Here is a 21,619-nt window from a genome sequence, read left to right as displayed (position 1 = left end):
TCTATACTGTACTACTTACGTTAGTCCGGCCATTCTAAGGTCCGGTATACGTATCTGGCTACTGTTTGTACTCTGCGTGTTGGATCCCTGTCCCGATCCTGACATTACGACAGGGCCCATGGATCCTGCAAGTACAAACAGTCAGCTGGCTTCTCCCGATCCTAGGTTTGAAGCCATGGATCACAGAATGGATCAGATGGCGCTTGCGCTACAGGCTCTATTATCTCGTGCCAATAACCCACCAGAGGAGATATGTAATACCCCTGTTTCTCCTGTCGGTTCAGGTCTAGAGGTAGCCACAGTGGGTGCTTCTTCTCGCATTACCCCCCCAGTACACTATGGTGGGGCTCCTGAGAAGTGTCGTGGTTTCTTAAACCAAATTAGTATCCACTTTGAATTGCAACCTCGCTCTTATCCTACAGATAGGGCAAAGGTAGGATTTATTATCACCCTACTTATTGAGAAAGCTCTGAGATGGGCCAACCCATTATGGGAGAACGATAACCCATTAGTTTATAACTATAACGCCTTTGTAGCTGCTTTTAGAAGAACATTTGACCCTCCAGGTAGAAAGGTTAATGCAGCCAGATTACTGTTGCGTCTGAAACAGGAGAACCGAACACTGGTGGATTATACTCTAGAGTTCAGGTCTCTGGCGTCAGAGGTCAAGTGGAATGAGCAGGCGTATATGGATGTATTTTTGAATGGCTTATCTGAAGTAATCCTTGATGAGGTTGCTACCAGAGAACTCCCCGAGAATTTAGAGGATTTAATTTCGTTCATCTCTCGTATAGATGAACGTTTAAGAGAGAGACAGAACACTCGAGAGAGGAACCGGAGACCTTCTTTTAGGTTAGCCCCCGCTTTTCCAAGTCCTGACTCCACGGTATCTTTGCTTCCTGAACCTATGCAGATAGGGTATACCCGCCTCTCTGAGGAGGAAAGACAGTACAGGAGAAGAGAGGGTTTGTGTATGTATTGTGGAGCTAAGGGTCATTTACTCTCGAACTGTTCTAACCGCCCGGGAAACGCTCGCACCTAAGTCTCTCTAGAGGACAGGCCTTGGGTGTTTCTATATTGTCCTCTACTCCTAATTATAAAGATCACAGGCTTCTGCTACCAGTTTCCTTAACTTGCGGGAGGGAAGTAGTAAGGGCTATGGCTTTGATAGATTCCGGTGCTGCTGAGAATTTTATCGACCAAGCCTTTGCTAGTAAAAACAATTTCCCATCCCAGCTAAGGGAGACACCCTTGGCCGTTGAGGCCATAGATGGTAGACCACTACTAGACCCTGTTATCTTTCGTGAGACCATACCCATTGATTTAAATGTTGGTATCCTACACGTGGAGAAGTTATCTCTTCTGCTCATTTCGTCTCCTTCCGTTCCCATAGTTCTGGGGTATCCATGGTTGAAAGAACATAACCCTGTTATCGATTGGGAGTTAGGGGAGATACTCTCGTGGGGCCAGGGCTGCCAGGATCGGTGTTTGTGCAAGGTTTCTCCATTAGCTAATATTAACATACAGGAGAATCCTACTCAGTCCACAGAAAGACAAATACCAGACCTTTACCTAGACTTAAGGGCAGTGTTTGACAAGAAGAATGCCGATTCTTTGCCGCCACACAGGTCATTTGACTGTAAAATTAAGCTTCTACCCGGGACTATGCCTCCGAGGGGCCATGTATATCCTTTGTCTGTTCAGGAAAACTCGGTTCTAGAAGAGTATATTCAGGAGAATTTAGAAAAGGGATTCATCAGGAGGTCTTCTTCTCCGGCCGGGGCAGGGTTCTTTTTCATTAAGAAGGATGGCACGCTGAGACCTTGTATCGATTACCGAGGCTTGAATAAAATAACTGTCAGAAATGCCTATCCTATCCCACTGATTACCGAGTTATTTGATCGTCTTAAGGGCTCCAAAATCTTCACCAAGTTAGATCTCAGAAGGGCTTACAATTTGGTGAGAATCCAGCAAGGTCACGAGTGGATGACGGCATTCAATACCCGGTATGGCCATTACGAATACACTGTTATGCCATTTGGACTATGCAATGCTCCTGCAGTATTTCAGGATTTGATTAATGAGGTACTTAGGGAGTTTCAGCATGATTGTGTTATTGTTTACCTGGACGACATACTAATACACTCTAAGGAGATTGAGACTCACCATAGACGGGTCAGAAAGGTGTTACACAAACTTCTGCAACATGGTCTATACTGCAAATTGGAGAAGTGCAGTTTTGATCAGTCTCAGGTAGACTTTCTTGGGTACGTGATTTCTGGGGAAGGTTTTAAAATGGATCCTGGTAAACTCCAATCTATTTTAGACTGGCCTTTGCCCAAAGGACTCAAGGCTATCCAAAGGTTTATTGGTTTTTCCAACTACTATAGGCGCTTCATTAAGGGTTACTCCTCTATCATTGCGCCTATTACCAATATGACCAAACAAGGGGCTGATACTAAGTTCTGGTCTGAGGAAGCTCTTAGTGCTTTTAAGACTCTCAAGGAACTTTTTGCCTCAGCTCCCATTCTAGTTCATCCTGATACGACTCTGCCTTTCTTGCTCGAGGTCGATGCTTCTGAGACAGGAGTTGGGGCTGTTCTGTCTCAAAGGTTAGGGGTGGATAAACCGTTACACCCTTGTGGTTTCTTCTCTAAAAAATGTTCTGGGCCTGAGAGCAGATATGACATCGGGGAGAGGGAACTGTTAGCGGTCATTAAGGCTTTAAAGGAGTGGAGACATTTACTGGAAGGGACACTACACCCTGTTACTATTCTAACGGATCATAAGAACTTGTCTTATATTGGGGAGGCTAAGCGCTTGTCCGCCAGGCAGGCTCGCTGGGCCTTGTTCCTCACTCACTTTAATTATGTACTTACATATAGACCTGGTTCTAAGAACTCTAAAGCCGATGCTTTGTCTCGTCAATATGAACCATCCACTATAACTGAACCACTTCTGTCCTCCATAGTTCCTAAGGGGAATATCATCGCGAACACGAATCTCAGGATTCACTCTCCATTGCTTTCTGAGATCATGAAGTTTCAGCATTTGGCACCCAAACAGACCCCTGGGGATCGACACTTCGTTCCTGCCGCTCTCCAACTGGAGGTGCTACGCTGTCTCCATAACAGCAAGGTGGCTGGGCATCCTGGCATCCGCAAGACTTATGCGCTGGTCTCTAAAGATTTTTGGTGGCCTGACTTACGCAAGGATATTAAAGAATTCATCGGGGCATGTGAAGTTTGTACCAAGACCAAGCTACCCCATTCGCTTCCATGCGGATTTCTGCACCCTTTAGAGGTTCCTGAAAAGCCTTGGTCCTGCCTGGCAATGGACTTCATTGTTGATTTGCCTATCTCTAAAAAGCAGACTGTCATCCTCACTGTGGTAGACAGATTTACTAAAATGGCTCACTTCATTCCCTTACCTAAACTCCCATCTTCGCCCGAGTTAGCGGAGATATTCGCCAGGGAGATTTTCCGTTTGCATGGGATACCTTCCCAAATTGTCTCTGACAGAGGCTCCCAATTTGTTTCCCGTTTTTGGAGATCATTCTGCTTCCAACTAGGCATCAAATTGAATTTCTCCTCTGCCTATCATCCTCAGTCCAATGGAGCGGCAGAACGCACTAACCAAAAAGTTGAACAATATTTACGTTGTTTCGTTTCAGAACACCAGGACGATTGGGTCGGTTTGATTCCTTGGGCGGAGTTTGCACATAACAATCTCATTTGTGATTCTACGCATTCTAGCCCTTTTTTCTTGAATTATGGCTTTCATCCTTCCATCCTTCCTTCGGAGTCTTCTTCTCAAGGGATACCGTCGGTGGATGTTCATGTTGCCGATTTAAGAAAGTTGTGGGATCGAACTCGACAAATCCTTCTGCACAATTCTACGCTGGTTAAAAAACACGCTTACAAACGTAGAAGGGCAGCACCGGTGTTTGTTCCAGGCGATAGAGTATGGTTAAGTACTAGAAACATTCGGTTAAAAGTGCCGTCCATGAAATTTGCTCCTCGATATATTGGACCGTACAGGGTACTGTCTCAAATTAACCCAGTTGCGTATCGTTTAGCGTTGCCTAATGCCTTACGCATTCCTAATTCATTTCATGTTTCCTTGCTAAAACCATTAATATGTAACAGGTTCTCCTCCACGATCGCCCCTCCCCGCTCAGTTCAGGTGGAGGGTCAGGAGGAGTATGAGGTCAATTCCATCGTTGATTCTCGAATCTCCCGGGGGAAACTGCAATATCTGGTCGATTGGAAGGGTTATGGTCCTGAGGAGAGAAGTTGGGTACCTCAGGAGGAGGTGCATGCTCCCCGTCTCCGCAGGGCGTTTCACTCTCGATTCCCTTCTCGCCCTGGTGTATTCCGCCTGGTGGGCGTATCTGAGAGGGGGGGTACTGTCAGGGTACCTGTGGTCTCTACCTCCGAAAGAGGTAGAGACTTAGCTGTTCCTCCATCCAGACGGCCTGATGGCTCCCTTCCCCACGGTCTATCCGGTCATGCAAGGCCGGCCGCGAGGGAGTGACTGCCTTTTACAGCATCTAGGCAGGAAGTTGTCATCAGGACACTCCTCCGGAACGACCTGTCACTCAATTGCTGCAGGACCAATCAGGACGCCTCGGAGGTGTGGTTACTGCTCTGAACAGGGTATTTAACAGAGCTTCTTTCATTAGCTCATTGCCCTGTCGTGGTTCTAGCTTGTTCTAGTCACTCAGTGCTTGTGTATTCTATTATCCCTTTTGGTTTTGACGCGGCTTGTTTACCTTAATCTGCTTATCTCTGTTACCCTTGATTCGGCTTGTCTCTCGCGTACCTGTCTTCTGTTACCCTTGACCTCGGCTTGTCTTTGACCATTCTATACTGTACTACTTACGTTAGTCCGGCCATTCTAAGGTCCGGTATACGTATCTGGCTACTGTTTGTACCCTGCGTGTTGGATCCCTGTCCCGATCCTGACACTACTGTCGGGAACAATGCTATCTAACAGTAGACTTGGGCATAGCGGAATGCGTTGGTTCAGCCGAATCAATATTTTAGAAAAAATAAATGTTTTTTTTTTTGATTTGGAAATGTGGCATTTCAGTTTGGATGGTTTTCGTTCATGCAATCCTTTTGGGAAAAACAATTCAGACGAACCAAAAGGATGTGAAAATGGGCCAATCCTTGTACTGCTAAATATATAGTTTAATATCTGTATACTTTACTGGTTACTTCTTGTGAATTAAAACTGCAGAGGGAGGGAACATATATAGGTTTCTTTGTTATTAATTTTTTATTTATTTTTACTGCTTTTCCTGATTTATTTTTCTGTTCAATGAGATCAATCCTCTTTCTTTGGAGCCAGGGATGGAACTCTGAATCTTAAATCAAACATAATGGCTCATGCATTGTCAAGTTTATTTGTTTTGTGATATGTCCATAGTGTCCATGTGGCGTTTGAGTTTCGGGATTTAGGAAGAAGCGGTGATCGCCCTAAAATTAATTAAATAAAGTCCATTAAATTGGAGTACTTGTCATTTCAAAGCTCTGTACAGATTGCAGAAATCTGCCTGTAAGCCACCAAACCTTACTAAATTCAAGTACTATGAAGGGACTATTTCTTAAGGCAGATTTAGTAGGGGGAAGAGATCCCAAGTAAGCTCCTCTCTTCCACCTCATACATGTAGATGTACAGGTTGTGTGCACACTCATTAAGGAGAAGCTAAAATCTCAGTGAAATAAATGAGGTAATGGGCACACTACTTGCAAATGTATAGCTGGAAAGTTCATGTTTATTATTTTTTTTATCCTTCGCAGTGAAGGCTGAGGAACAAAAACATGAAACAAGACTTCCTTTCCGGCTATACTATTTCCAGTTATCAGCATGGTGGTAAAGGCTACAAAACAAGTCTGCAGGCAGCTGCTTTAGGTTTCCTGCAATACCTGGTGCACATCCAACAGAAACATAGAAACATAGAAACATAGAATGTGACGGCAGATAAGAACCATTCGGCCCATCTAGTCTGCCCAGTTTTCTAAATACTTTCATTAGTCCCTGGCCTTATCTTATAGTTGGGATAGCTTTATGCCTATCCCACGCATGCTTAAACTCCTTTACTGTGTTAACCTCTACCACTTCAGCTGGAAGGCTATTCCATGCATCCACTACCCTCTCAGTAAAGTAATACTTCCTGATATTATTTTTAAACCTTTGTCCCTCTAATTTAAGACTATGTCCTCTTGTTGTGGTAGTTTTTCTTCTTTTAAATCTAGTCTCCTCCTTTACTGTGTTGATTCCCTTTATGTATTTAAATGTTTCTATCATATCCCCCCTGTCTCGTCTTTCCTCCAAGCAATACATGTTAAGATCCTTTAACCTTTCCTGGTAAGTTTTATCCTGCAATCCACATGCTAGGAATTGTAGGATGCACATGCTGTTGGGAAGAAGCCGCCCACAGCCAATCCCCTCATCTGTCCCTTTCCTCTTAGCAAGACTTTAAAAAGTACAGTGGAGAAGGAGTCAAGTTGGCAGCTCAGATTACACAATTACCTTCCAATCAGTGACCGGTTAATGGGGCGGAGTTAAGCTAAATAAAGCAAACAGACCCCTAATGGCTGTTAGACTGATGGCCAGTAGACATTTTGGACTTAATTAGAATAAAACACTGAATATTTTTTTGATTGGCCTAAGAATGCAATGTATGCTGAAGCCGGACAAAGGTTGCGTGTCCTGTGCTTCTCTGCGAGAATTGTTGGACTTAATGCTTCTCATGGAGAAACATTGGATTTGTGGATTGTTGTGATTGCTGTGCATGCAATTTCTTTCTGGTATGCTTCACTGTAGGAAGCATTTGAATGGAAACAGATAGTGTAGCTTAAAGGAACACTACATGGTTAGGAACACAAACCTGTGTTCCTGACCCTATAATGCTAAAAACACTATCTGCCCCCCCACTCCCCAAGTATAGTAAAATATTACCTTTATTCCCGTCTGCTAGTGCAGGCTATGCCCCTGTTCTGCCTCCTTGGCTGTCATCATCAGCATCGGATTGGCTGAGATTGTCACTTCTGCTGATCTAGGCTTAGGAGGCATGCCGGGGGCAGAGTCTAATGCCGCCCAAGCCAATCAGAATCCAATGCCGCCCAAGCCAATCAGAGATGCATTGAGTCAACTGTAGATTTGTAGTTGTTCTGGTGATTAAAGTGTCCCTTTAATAATATCACAGTAGGAGGATCAGGCTGCATTACAGGTATGTTTTTAATTGCAATTTTAAAGGTTTAATCTTTATTTATTTTTAATTTATTTTTTTAAATACAAAATAAATATGACCTAGTGGGCTGATCTAATAAAGAAACAAATGTAACTTTATTTTAAAAATAACCCGTAACAACACAATGCTATATTAAACCCAGGTGCATATTGGTAGAGATTACCTGCTTAGTATTGTCCTCCAGGAGCCTCCTATGGGTTGTCAATATTGTCACATCAACATTTGTTAATATACTATTAACAGAGGCGGGAGGTGTTTGGCAGAAAGTGAGAGGAATTTGAACCTATGCCAGCATTATTGCAAATCCCTGATTTATTTTCAATTTAAATAAGTACTGAGAAAACAAGATGTTTGAGTGTATATTCAGAGCATAATTGTCGGTATGACAGTCTTACGGTTTACACCAATTTCCCTTTTTTCTTTTCTGTAGCTGGCAAGACATAGTTAAAAAGGTAAATGAGAGAAAAAATGAAGAGGATATTGATGAGAAAATAGGTGGGGAGGATGAAAACCATGGCCACATAATGGATATGAAAGAAGTACGGCATCCTTCTATCAACCTGGACGGAAGAGGTGGACGTCCAGCAAAGCCGAAGAATGAAGCAAGGGAAGAGATGGAAAGGGGTAAGAATTATTGACCTAGTGTACATTTTCTGAAAAGGAAAGACTGCTCAATGTATTTACATTTGAGTAACTGCATCCAGGCAGCTGTTAAAATTCTTTTGCAAATTTTAGAGTTTCTCAGACTGGATTCTCAGGAGTCCACGGAGAGCCATGTTTTGCTGTTTGACCATGTTTATATTTTTAAAATGTTATTTAAAAGTTACAAATAGCATTCCATTATTCTACAAATCCTTAATAGTGAATTCATTGCATGGGTACCTCCGTAGACCTAGAATTCCGAGGTTGTACTCTCTGTCTGCCTTTCACCGAGCTGTCAATCCTGGAGACCTGAGCACTATTGAAATTGAAGAGCCATAGCCAGGTAATTTGCCTCGGTTAGGGATTATATCAGCAAAAATCCAACCACTTCCAACCCTAACTGTCTGTGGTTGCAGAACCAACCAGCAGACGGGTACGGTGAACTCCACTACTATCAGGAAGGCAAAAGGCAGTCTATCAGGTATAGAAATAAACTTGATCAAGGGTGCTCAAAAAGTTTCTTTACTGTAATATATCATTGTGAGTGGACAACAGAAAAGGGGAAAGGAAAGTGGTGCAAAGTTCCAGATTATATATTTTTCACAAAATACATTTTATTGAATAGAAAAGATTCCTCACAAATATTATGGTGAAAACAAACCTCTAAACAAGTATCTAAAATCAGCGGGGAAAGATTTCTATTTTAATATCACTACTCACATTGGTCCTGGGCTGGTAATGTGGGAACTTAAAAGGACACTATAGTCACCAGAACAACTACAGCTTATTGAATTTGTTCTGGTGAGTAGAATCACAACCTTCAGGCTTTTTGCTGTTAACACAGTCTTTTCAGAGAAAATGCAGTGTTTACATTACAGCCTAGTGATAACTTCACTGGCCACTCCTTGGATAGCTGTTACAGATCCTTCCTGGGTCATGGCTGCCTAAAATGCATCCAAACATTCAGTATCTCCTCCCTCTGCATGCAGACACGGAACTTTCCTCATAGAGATTCATTGATTCAATTCATCTCTATGAGCAGATGCTGATTGCCCAGGGCTGTGTTTGAATCATGCTGGCTCTGCCCCTGTTCTGCCTTTTTGTCAGTCTCAGCCAATCCTATGGGGAAGCACTGTGATTGGATCAGGCCACCACTTCTGATGATGTCAGCAGACAGCTTGCTATTTTGAGTTAAACAGCATGCAGAGCTACAGCTTCAGGCATTAATACAGTAAGATGTTGCTATATTTAGGGAGGCATGAGGAGTTCAGGGGGGCCAGATGGTGGTTTTAACACTATGGGGGAAGGAATACATGTTTGTGTTCCTGACCCTATAGTGTTCCTTTAAATACTGTGTTTACATGTAGCATACATTCAGAATGGAGTGGTTATAGTCTCCTAATGAAACAATGTAGCTGTCATTAATAGAAATGAATATCACCTTGAGTTCTCTCCTTATACTGAATCAGTCAATAGAATCTTTCATATGTGCAGACACAACGGTAGGAAGAATAAATAAAAATCCTAGCCTGCAGAAAAAGGTTATCGTGAACAACTGCCCTAGCTATTTAGGTGTCACCGGGAACTCACACACAATATGTTTGTTGCCAGTTATTTAGAGTCCAGCCCAAGCTCAGGATTTTAGAATGCCAGATGTATTTGGGGACTGTGAGATCTCCCCTAAAATATCTGTTTAGGTTTATGTTCTTCTGTACTTTAACATTTATAAAGTTTGATTTAAGATCGAAAACAATGGTTGCAAAGGTCTTTGCACATCTTTCTTCACTTTCTTTCCACTTGTGTACTAAACTAAACCGGTCAAATCAAATCCTAAAGTGAAATGTAGCATTAAAAATGTATTACCTCACCTGTTACTGCTCGAGCAAGCAGAACAGGAATTTTAAGTTGGTCTTCTCTTTTGGCAGTCATATCCCTTCTGCTTTAGTAATTCTGAACCCTCAGTTTTGACACTACTTGGCACTGCAGAGAGTATAAGTCAAATTTTCATCTCTTGCATACATTCACAGAGTTCGCTATAATTGTCGTTCTCTTGATTGTTGAATGGTGCCTGGGGCACTTGGCTTGATTGTCGTCTAGTGCCTCCAGCATTTGACTTGATCGTCGACTGTTGCCCGCAGCAGCTAGCTGTCTGCCTATAAAATATTATACTTCTAAAAGTTATCAAAGATCATTCCAAAACCTGCAACATTTTGAGAATTTCATCTCTAGTTTGATTATATAGTTTTACTATTAGAAGAAATGTGTAGTACCAAATATTTTCTAAAGGACGTTCTCCAGAAGATGGTTTGTGGCATCCAGGCAGCTGTGGTAACCATACATTGAAAGACTCATGCTATTCTTACGTAACACGGTATCTGTCTTGTTCCCTATGTCTGCTGGTTCCATCTAGGTACTAAGGAGAACCCTTCCTACTTGTCCATCTCTCAAGGTTCTTTCTTCCTGATAGCAGATTCTGGCAAATCCTGTCTCTTGTATATGAGAATGAGTAGATTCTTTAGGTTATGTCTGAAGTCAAAGATACAGGTTCTCTGTATAAAGTGTTGGTGTGCACTTAAGTTGGTGCTTTTTTAACTTGGCCTAGTCTAGCTTTTTCTGCTGCTCCAACTGCTCTTGCATTGTCCTTGTTAACGATATCCGCAAAGGAGGCAGGACTGGTGACTCCTGGGAGACCTAGGGAATTGTCAAACCATCTGAAACTGATTTGACCAGTTACTTTGGGATGGTGCCAAGAGACTCTCACATAATCACAATAAGTTAGAGATAAGTATAGGCAGTTATTGGTAAAATTAGTTTCTTTTCTGAGAAAAAAGCTTTTCGTGGTTTGGCTTCTGAGAACTACAAAAGTACAGACATTAGAGAGAAAATGTCACTCAGTAAGACCGTTTACCCCCTATCAGAGAACCATTTTAAACCAGCGTCCATTATACAAGCCAAAACCCCAGGACAAAAGTGTAAAAACTATATGGATGCTAAAAATAACAAAATAACTGCAACTGTTCATAAAACATTAGAAGTTTAGTAACTTTTACATGGTAAATGATAATGGTCCTTAGGAATCTATTGGCGGATTGCCAAATTTTGAAACCTATATATTTGAATCATAACGACATATTTAAAAAAAAAAAATTACTACTGAATGTTGAGAATAAGCCCTAATGTAACAAAGAGTAATCAAGAAAAACATTGCATAAATTATATAATTCCTAATTTAATTATATCTTGCTTTATAATCCTTTTTTTATATATAAATATACTTCCTGTACATTCTCATTTTCTGTATGTAGATTCTTTTATACCAATGAATTGAAAAATAAATGACGTCGGTGTTCAGCCATTCTCTCTGTGGAGGTGGAAGAATCTCCTTTCAGGATACAAATAAGATGCATCAACATTCTCAGATTTTAGTATTGCCCCTAAATGAAGAGTGTTTTGGAAATATGACGTCTGTCTGGGAAGAAGGTGGTTTACCAGAAGACTGGACTGCACTTAACTCTGTTGGATGGCGAATAATTCAACTATGTCTGTAACGTATTCTGGAAACGTGGATGATCTAAGACGACAATTTGTTTTTTCATTTGAGATCAAGTCCTTTTCTCCATTTGTATAGATACGCCTGTTCTTTCTCCTTTGAAAATATCTCTCTACTTTTTATTCTTCTTATGGAATCATCTCTCCAGATTCTAATGAAATTTGATTTTCAACCTTTCAGATCGCGTACATTTTTCTCATTCTGCTGATTGTCCATTAAGTCAAATCTTTGATCAAATCACTCTGTTCCAATTGGTTGACCTGGTTCTTGTGTGAGAGCATATTCAATTCAAAATCTTTAAGTCTACGACTTCGAAATTCTCATAAAAGTTCTACCTTGTCTTTTGCGCAATTGTTTCGCTATCCTTTCCAACTGATCGTATCCCTTGGGGCAACTGGGTTATAACTGTATTTTCAAACCTTTCGGGCTACTGTAAATATATCTTTCGGCCCCACCTTTCTTTGAGTAGGTTTTCACAACAAATGGAGCAGGATTCTGGACTGTAAACCCAAGGTAGTAGTGTACTTCATTGCTGCAGTGTAATGTATCGGTGATACTGACCAAATTGGAATGCTCCGTACGTGAATCATGAGCAATATCAAATAACTATGTACGGCTAAGTAAATACAAATGTTTTTGAACTATAGCAATCAATTGAGAACACAGTGAAAATGTGAAGAATGGTAATGAATAATAGAAATAGAAATTACCCAGTACAGCTCTAAAGCATATATTTTAATATTTTATTTATTTAAAAAAATGAAGTGATCAAGCAAATGGTTATATATATATTTTTAGATGTCCATTTTGTAATTTTTTTTTTCAATATATATTTTTTTTAATATTAATTTAAAAATTGCTGCTATCAGTAGCCAGAGAGTGGATTTTAAAGCCTGGGGGAAAAAAGGGATATAAACAAAAGCACAACTATTTATTTTCAAATTTTTGTTTTATTGTGGGGATAAAAAGCTGATTTAGGCCCTTGGATGTGGTTACTCAAAACTCGTGTGCACAAAGAACAATTATGGAGACTGTCATTGGTTAATGTGTGCGGCAGGGCGTCCAGGCACTACACCCAAGGGGTCAAATATAAATATATATATATATACTAATTTAACTGTGATGTGTATTTATAATTATTCGTTTATTATTTTAGTTTGTAAATGTACATTTATATATTGGAGAAACCCTCTTAACTCTGGGTTAACAACCTATATACAGAGTTGCCATTGAGGTTCTTTAACCTCCTCTACTTTTTGTGTCTTTTCCTTTAACTGTGATGCTTGGCTTCCTATTGGCTGCTGTGGAAGCATTGGCAAGAATGTTGTTAAACATGACCTTCTTTACCGCTTTGTGTTTTTTTTGTGTGTTTTGTTTTGGTAATAACATGAGATGTCTGATTGCCATCTGGACCACAGGGACTGAATGTCCATGGTCACCTTGAAGTACATATCCTAGTCATCAAATGACAACCCTGAGAATTCTTTGAAACATTATCACTCTAACTTGAACATTTTTACTATTGCACAATCTTCGGTATGAAGTAAAAAAAAAAAAATCAAATGTGATTATTATTTGTCTTTTTTTTTTTTTTTTTAAATTAATATTTTTGTAACCTTTTTAAATTAAAGATGAAACCTGAATACAGATGAATGGTATTCAGCATTGATATTCCTTGTTCGTCCTTGTTGTTATTCAAAACTGTACTCATCGACGACATTATCTGATTCTTTTACCAGACATTTGCATTTTAACTGCTTAATGCTGATGTGGTGTTCTATGGATTTTTAAGAAGGAGGTTCAGTTAAAGGTCAAGACTGTGGTTTAAATAAAACTGTGCTCTCTATATTTATGTAGAATACAAAGAACAAGCTATACCAACGGGCATTGATGCCTGTACCCACCCCTACAGGTGGACTACTGCATATTCGAGGACTCATGGGCAAATTATCGAGAAAAAAAAATTCGAGTAAACCAGGGCTGGACACCCTTGACTTATACATTGAGATACCAAGAGTATAAGCAAATCCATACTTTTAGAGAAATATATCATTTAATAAATCACCATTACCCTATTTTAATATCATCATTTGCAATTCTCTTGTCAGTTCATAGCTATGTCTCAATCAGGCAGAAGCAAACCAGCTTCTGCGTATCTTTAAAAATTTGTGTGATGCACACTGGTAATTGTAATTGGATAAACATGCATAGGAGGTGCACATACATACAGCACGACTGGCATACCGATTTACACGTATGTTGATATTTACTATTATTACATGAATCTTCAAAATGTATTTAAAATCAAACCTATGCATTCACCAGTGTAATGTACATGTAACCTGTCATTCTTTACATGACAGCTGTGCTTTATATCAAGTGATATTGTTCTACAGCAGAACAATCACCGTCCGTGTCTTGAGAAGCCCTTTTAATATTGACCGTTCCGATGGCTGCTGAGGGACGACTTCGATAGGGCTGGTTCAGGAAGTACATCTGTACAGACAAGTAATAGAACCTGAAGCAATCACATTCAATCGACAGGGCTACGGCTGCTGCAAACTGTGACTCAAGAGAAGTCGATAATAGTCAGCAGCAACTGTAGTGCGAAAGGTTGATTAGATTCAACCAGTATGCTTTGCTTTAGCGTGGTGAAAATCTATAGGAGGGATTCAATGAAGTGCAGGGCGGCTGCCAGTGATTCCTTAATAAAGGTTATTGTAGAATTACTGGCATGTCCTGTCTTGTCAGACACTTCGGGAAAAACTGCAGATTATATATATATATATATATATATATATATATATATATATATATATATATATATATATATATATATATATTTTTTTTCTATACAAGTGACGCTTGAGATTTCATGTTTGATAGAGAATATGGTTTCTGCTCTTGTATTGTGCTTTGATTTTGTAACTCTTTTTGTTATATAGAAGCATTAAATAAGCAAAATGTTCATTTAAAAAAAAAAAAAAGGTTTACACTACCCACGTAATAAACATGTTATTTTTTTTTTTCGTTGTAAAAAAAAATTCTTATTTTGCCAACCTCTCAGACCAATCCTTCCACACGCCTCTTTAGTAGCAGAGCCCACAGCTGTGTGTGTGTGGGGTGACGTGAGATTGTTCCCTTTTGTTCAGGTATTACGTGCATCCTACGCTATGAAGATTGCACATATCTAGGCATATGAGTCACTTCTAGAATTTGTGTGTGTGTGTCTCTATATCACATATATTGCATGACATGTTTCACACGTTATTTAAAAAAAATGTTTTTTTGTTTTTTTTGTTTTGTTTTTTAAATGAATCCAGCACACTTTTAGCTTTTATCCCTGAAATCCTCATATGTAAGACAGTACCTGGCCAGGTGTCAAAATAGCCAGGGGAAGGGTAGACCTAAATGGGTGGAGGTAGGTGGGTAAATATACTTCTCACTTCCTTTGCTCAGTTTATGGGTATTTGCTCCCTCCTTTTGATTGGCTGTGGTGTTGAAAGTCACATTGTGCCCAGGACACATCACAATTTTACTTAAAAGGATTTAATGGCTCTGCACGTCAGCTGAGATTTGTGAATACAGTCCATATGTTCCAAGCTGTGACGGGAAGTTGTATATCTTGTGAGTTGTTGGAGTCAAGAGATGCATGATCAATACCTCTAAAAACTTTATTTAGCCAGGTTTGCTGATTAAATACATGCCGTTTTATTTGATTGGTATAGAAGAGTGAAAGAAGAGGACACGTGTTCGTTTCATTAATGTAAGTTGAACATACCTTGGGGTCAATCTTGTGTTGATCTTCGGATATCAGTAATGGCGTCTGTAGTCTCTCAATCACAATCAATTGTTTTAGAAACAAAATTGCTAAGCACACTGTTTGGCGTGAATAATAAATAGTGGTTCTGCATATACTAGCAAGGGAGGGGACTTGCGCTAAAAATGTCTATGAAATTGTCAAAAATTAGACAATTGTTTGAAAAAAAATTAACATCACATTTTCTTTACAAATGGGATGTTTTAATTTAAGGTTCCCATTTCTGGTGCATATCCCCATTCCCGCAAGTGTTAAAACGAATTATATAACAAAGTCCCTTGTAAGTAAAATCTGTGTAAATGATTAAATTTATGAAGGCCTGATCCCTTCATTTAAATTGTTTCGTGTGAATTATGACTACTGGCTTTAAAAAAAAATAAAAAAGGGGGGGAAGCTTGAAATGTGTCTTTATTTTTAAATCAAATCTCTTGTATTTGTGTCCTAGTTAAATGTTCTCTCAATACAATGTGTTTTTATTTCTCTCTCTCTTTTTTTTTTTTTTTTCCTTTCTCTATGACAATTTGGAAAACCTGCATCCCTCTAACTCCCTGGTGTCCAAAAACGAAGACCTGCAATAATTTAAAACTCATTATGCTTTTGCAAACAGCTGAGGGTCTAACTTTTTGGAACTTCCTGCTCAAACTACTGTAGAACCTTATCTTTGTAGTATCTCAATCAGGATTAACTACCATGAGAGCTGCAGGTGCTCCTTCACTGATGTCATATGCTATTTATATTTGATTATGTGTTTGGAAATGTCCCCTGTCCCCCCCAACTATTGACCCATTTGCGGTCTTTAATTTCCAGGCCCCGGCAGTGATTGAGTTAATGAATTTATTGAATGCATGAGTGATTTTTCATGTCTTGATTTACAGAACACTGCTGTAGACACATGGGCTACGTGTCAACCTCCCGATGAGTAAGGCTAAATTAATAATTTAATCATTTTCCAGATGCCGGGATGATTGACGGGAAAGAAAACCTGCAGTCTCCAAAGCAGCACGTATTGCAGGAACCATTGGTAAGTATGTATCCCATTACAATGCAGCTCCCGCTGTCTCTTCGCGTTCAGCGACTGTGCGCTGTTAATTCTCAGATCATTGAGATCATGCAGCTGATACATGACCTATACAAACACACATCGGGCATAAAATCATGTTGACCTCATCCAATGCATATTTTTCAATTTCTGCTCTTGGAATAATATTTCAGTCTTGTTCTCATTTTATTTATGTTTTCTTAAAGGGACACTATAGTCACCTGAACAACTTCAGCTTAATGAGGTTGTTTAGGTGAGTGCTACAGCTACCCGGAGCCTTTTTCTTGTAAGCACTGTATTTTCTGAGAAAATGCAGTGTTTACATTGGAAGCTTGGAACACCTCTTGTTGCAGTCAATCAGACGGCCACCAGAGGGACTTCCGAGTTCAGAGGCCCTAAAAAGGCCTCTCGTCCGATGCATTCTGGGTGAATGCATCAGACGGGCTATCAGCACACAAAGCACTGTGAACGCGCTTTGTGTGCTGACAGCCTGTCAGCACTGCTGTGGGCGTGGCTTCAGCTGACAGCTGAAGCCCGAACCCACAGGGATGCTGTCTGGCCACAATAGTGGTTGAAGGGGGGGGGGGACGGACCTACTCTCCTCCCCCCGGCCCCCACCCCTGAGCGGTGAGTGGGGGCCCTAAAAATAAGGGTGGCACATACTGCCCCCCCGGCCCCCACCCCTGTGCGGCCGGTGGGGGCACTAAAATTATCAATAAGGGGGGACCTATTGTCCCCCCCCGGCCCCCACCCCTGTGCGGTGGGTGGGGGCCTTAAAATAAAAAATAAGGGGGGGACATACTGGCCCCCCCCCCGGCCCCCACCCCTGTGCGGCGGGTGGGGGCCCTAAAATTCACAATAAGGGGGGGACCTACTGTCCCCCCCCCGGCCCCCACCCCTGTGCGGCGGGTGGGGGCCCTAAAATTCACAATAAGGGGGGGGACCTACTGCCCCCCCCCCCGGCCCCCACCCCTGAGCGGTGGGTGGGGGCCCTAAAATTCACAATAGGGGGGGGACCTACTGTCCCCCCCCGGCCCCCACCCCTGTGCGGCGGGTGGGGGCCCTAAAATTCACAATAAGGGGGGGACCTACTGTCCCCCCCCGGCCCCCACCCCTGTGCGGCGGGTGGGGGCCCTAAAATTCACAATAAGGGGGGGGACCTACTGCCCCCCCCCCCGGCCCCCACCCCTGAGCGGTGGGTGGGGGCCCTAAAATTCACAATAGGGGGGGGACCTACTGTCCCCCCCCGGCCCCCACCCCTGTGCGGCGGGTGGGGGCCCTAAATACAAAGGGGGTGGGGACCCTAGTTAACCCCCCCCCCCCCCCCACAAAAAAAAAAACTTATCTCCCTACCTACCCCCCTCACCCTAAAAATAATGAGGGGGGACCATTAACTAAAAACCTGTAAAAAAAATGAGATAAAATCAACTTACCATTTGATGTTTTCTTTCTTCTAAAATCTTCTTTCTTCAGCCCCAAAAAAGGCCAAATAAAAATCCATAATAACCGACGCAATAAAAAAAAAAAAAAAAAAAACCCGAGCGCAAAAAAAATAATCCATCTTCACCCATGGAGGGCTCCGCGCAGACTGAGCTCCGCAGGGCGGGGGAAGGCTTATAAAGCCTTGCCCCGCCCTGCAATTAGGCTAAGAACACTCTGATTGGTGGGTTTAAGCCAATCAGAGTGCTCTTTGTCATTTTACAAGCGTGGGAAAGTTCTTTGGAATTTTCCCACGCTTGTAAAATGACACAGAGCAATGTGATTGGATGGCTTGAAATCCATCCAATCACAGTGCTCTTTGTCATTTTACAAGCGTGGGAAAGTTCTTTGGAATTTTCCCACGCTTGTAAAATGACACAGAGCACTGTGATTGGATGGATTTCAAGCCATCCAATCACATTGCTCTGTGTCATTTTACAAGCGTGGGAAAATTCCAAAGAACTTTCCCACGCTTGTAAAATGACACAGAGCACTGTGATTGGATGGCTTGAAATCCATCCAATCACAGTGCTCTGTGTCATTTTACAAGCGTGGGAAAATTCCAAAGAACTTTCCCACGCTTGTAAAATGACAAAGAGCACTCTGATTGGCTTAAACCCACCAATCAGAGTGTTCTTAGCCTAATTGCAGGGCGGGGCAAGGCTTTATAAGCCTTCCCCCGCCCTGCGGAGCTCAGTCTGCGCGGAGCCCTCCATGGGTGAAGATGGATTATTATTTTTTGCGCTCGTTTTTTTTTTTTTTTTTTTTTAATTGCGTCGGTTATTATGGATTTTTATTTGGCCTTTTTTGGGGCTGAAGAAAGAAGATTTTAGAAGAAAGAAAACATCGAATGGTAAGTTGATTTTATCTCATTTTTTTTACAGGTTTTTAGTTAATGGTCCCCCCTCATTATTTTTAGGGTGAGGGGGGTAGGTAGGGAGATATTTTTTTTGGGGGGGGGGAGGGTTAACTAGGGTCCCCCCCCCCCCTTTGTATTTAGGGCCCCCACCCACCGCTCAGGGGTGGGGGCCGGGGGGGGACAATAGGTCCCCCCCCCTTATTGATAATTTTAGGGCCCCCACCCGCCGCTCAGGGGTGGGGGCCGGGGGGGGACAGTAGGTCCCCCCCCTTATTGATAATTGTAGGGCCCCCACCCGCCGCTCAGGGGTGGGGGCCGGGGGGGGACAGTAGGTCCCCCCCTCATTGATAATTTTAGGGCCCCCACCCGCCGCACAGGGGTGGGGGCCGGGGGGGGGACAGTAGGTCCCCCCCTCATTTATAATTTTAGGGCCCCCACCCGCCGCACAGGGCGGGTGGGGGCCCTAAATTATTATTGATAATTTTAGAAAGCGAGCTGAGCTGTCAGTCAGAGAGCTCAGCTCGCGAACGCGCATTCCGCGCACATGCGCGGTAAAGCGCTCAGGTTCTTCATAGGGCGGCATTCAATGCCGCTCTATGAAGAACGCGATTGGTCCAGCGCGAAGCCGTCCCATTGGGCCCCGCGATTTCGTCATTTTGACGAAAAAGGGGGCGCGGCCTAGCGGGGAGCTCGGCGCTGGAACGGAGGTAAGTTTTTAATATAAAAACACCGATTTTTTTTTTTTTAATGAATGAAAGTTCATATAAAAGCAAGAAGGAAGGCTGGGGGACCTGTCTTTCTTGCTTTTATATGGTGACTATAGAGTCCCTTTAATATCCTTGTATTAGTTGTAATTATTCAAATGTATTCATATATTGGGCTCCTATTCCTTTAAGTCTTATGTTTGCAGACAACTTGTTACTCCGCAGACAGACACACACAAATGGTTGTGCTGGCAAATCTATAGAAAATGTTTTATTAAATGTTGAAGATTCGTGTTTATAATTTTTGCAGTTGGTAGGAGTATAAAGTACCCGTGTGCAGGTGTACTTGGACGTGAGTACAGTGAGTCGAATGATCCCAGAATTCTTTGCATGTGCCTCTTGCGGCACAGACCCCTCCACCCCAAAAAATTACAAGTTTTCTAAATTTCATACTAGCACTATGTACAGAATAAATCACGTTATTTACCTGAAAAGATATCTTGTCCTACACATATTTTAAATATGGTCTGCTACTGATTGCATGGTAATGTGACCAAACCTCATCTGTGCCCATAGGTGCCAAAATCTATCAAATTGAGCATCAAAGTTTTTTTTGTTTTTTTTTGACATACCGTTAAAAAATTAACCTCACCCTATCAGCCACAAGTTCTGGTCCTACTTTAGAGCATATATTTTCTAGGGCTAAAACCCTGTGATTTTTGCCCAACAGCTAAATAGCTAACTTTCAACCATTCCTGTTGTAGAGCCCTTGTTTGTGAGGTTTTATGACTTTACCAGAAATAACTGATGCAACTAAAAAAAGTATAAAATAAAAAATATGAACCTGACTTAGATTTAGCAAAACTGAGAAATGGGCCTCGATTTAATAAACTTTTCAAATGATTTAAAACTGTTAGACACACTTTCTAAATGATTTATCTATACAAAATCCTGTATACTTTAATGGTGCCTTCCTTAGATAAATCATTTGATACATTTTTCTTACAGTATTGAATCAGTTTCAAGGTTATAAAATCAAGGCCATAGATTGTAAACTCACTCACATAAGGTCCTCGTTAACATCTTGTTCGTGTCAGCATGTGTAATCATTTGTCTCATTTGTTGTTAAATCCCCCTTTTTAAAATTGTAATGTGCTGCGGATTAAGCTGGCACTATATAAATGCCAATAATAATCTACAAATACAAACCTCTCTTTCAACTTCAGATCCCACAGGACGGTGCAGATCCTGCCAAAGATCCCAATAATCAGGGTGAAGACGAATTTGAGGAGGCCCAGATAGACGAGAGAGATTTTGAGGAGAAAACAGAAGGTTTAAAGAAAACGAATCCACAAATATCTGGAAAAAAAAATGAGGTACATATCCTGCATCCCACATTTCACCCGAATCTGGATTGTCCTATAGTACAGCACTTCTTATTGGATAAACATGGGGGAGATTTGATGACGTCTCTCAGGCAGAACAAAACAACTCGGCGTCCCTCATGGGGAAAAGTGGATTATCCGAGCGATCGCCATGTCCATTGAATAGTGTACTTTATTCTGAAATGAGAAACAAATAAAACAAAACTGGGACACTATAAAGTACAAAGAAAAAAAACTCCTATATGAACACTCCAGACACACATCGCCCTTTTTTTTTCTTCTTTTTTTTGCCAGTTTATAAAAGTGACGAATAATTCTGAGTGACAGCCATGGAGCCAATGTAAGTTGCAGGCGAGCTGGACTAGAGTGCGTGTTCAGAGGCGTACCTAGGTTATTTGCCAACCAGGGTGGAAATGTATTTTGGCACCCTTCCCCCAACTGAACTGTCAAACAATATATTTTTTTTTTCTTTCTGCAACTCCCAACCCTTTTATTTATAGTTACATTACACATGCTAACATACACACAGACCCATACACATACTAGCACACTAATACACGTTAATATATGCTCACAGACTCCTAGACACACACATTCATAAATACACACTTCATTTCTATTCTATCTTTTTTTTTTCACACCCTGACCCAGCCCTCCCCCAGCCCCGCTGTTCTTACCTTGAAAGGGAGAGCTGGAATGGAACCTCATCCCTGGGGTTCAGCATTTTTGCCGCTGGGATTAACTTGGCACTGGTGTTGGGACTGAGAATATCACATCCAGGTTCCCAGCTTGCGTACAGATCCCAGCAGCTACTGCCACAAGACCGCACCAGTGCAGGCAACTGCGGCGTGGCACCCGTGCCAGCAATGCTCCAGCTGCT

The 21,619-nt window shown here is 41.7% G+C and overlaps 1 protein-coding gene across 2 annotated transcripts in view; it reads left to right on the top strand.

Annotated features, from left to right (window-relative positions):
• Positions 1 to 21,619, top strand: part of LOC134577572 (Golgi integral membrane protein 4-like) — a 106,871-nt gene that overhangs the window by 67,396 nt on the left and 17,856 nt on the right. For both annotated transcript variants that reach the window (XM_063436385.1, XM_063436384.1), the window contains exons 10-12: positions 7,692 to 7,885; positions 16,227 to 16,294; positions 20,581 to 20,730. In XM_063436385.1, the coding sequence (XP_063292455.1) occupies positions 7,692 to 7,885; positions 16,227 to 16,294; positions 20,581 to 20,730 (412 nt within the window). The remainder of the gene's footprint in view (positions 1 to 7,691; positions 7,886 to 16,226; positions 16,295 to 20,580; positions 20,731 to 21,619) is intronic.

The sequence above is a fragment of the Pelobates fuscus genome, chromosome 11 (assembly GCF_036172605.1).
Source record: "Pelobates fuscus isolate aPelFus1 chromosome 11, aPelFus1.pri, whole genome shotgun sequence".
Lineage (NCBI taxonomy): Eukaryota > Metazoa > Chordata > Amphibia > Anura > Pelobatidae > Pelobates > Pelobates fuscus.
The sequence above is the reverse complement of the archived record's forward strand: the minus strand, read 5'-3'. Positions and strand labels throughout refer to the sequence as shown.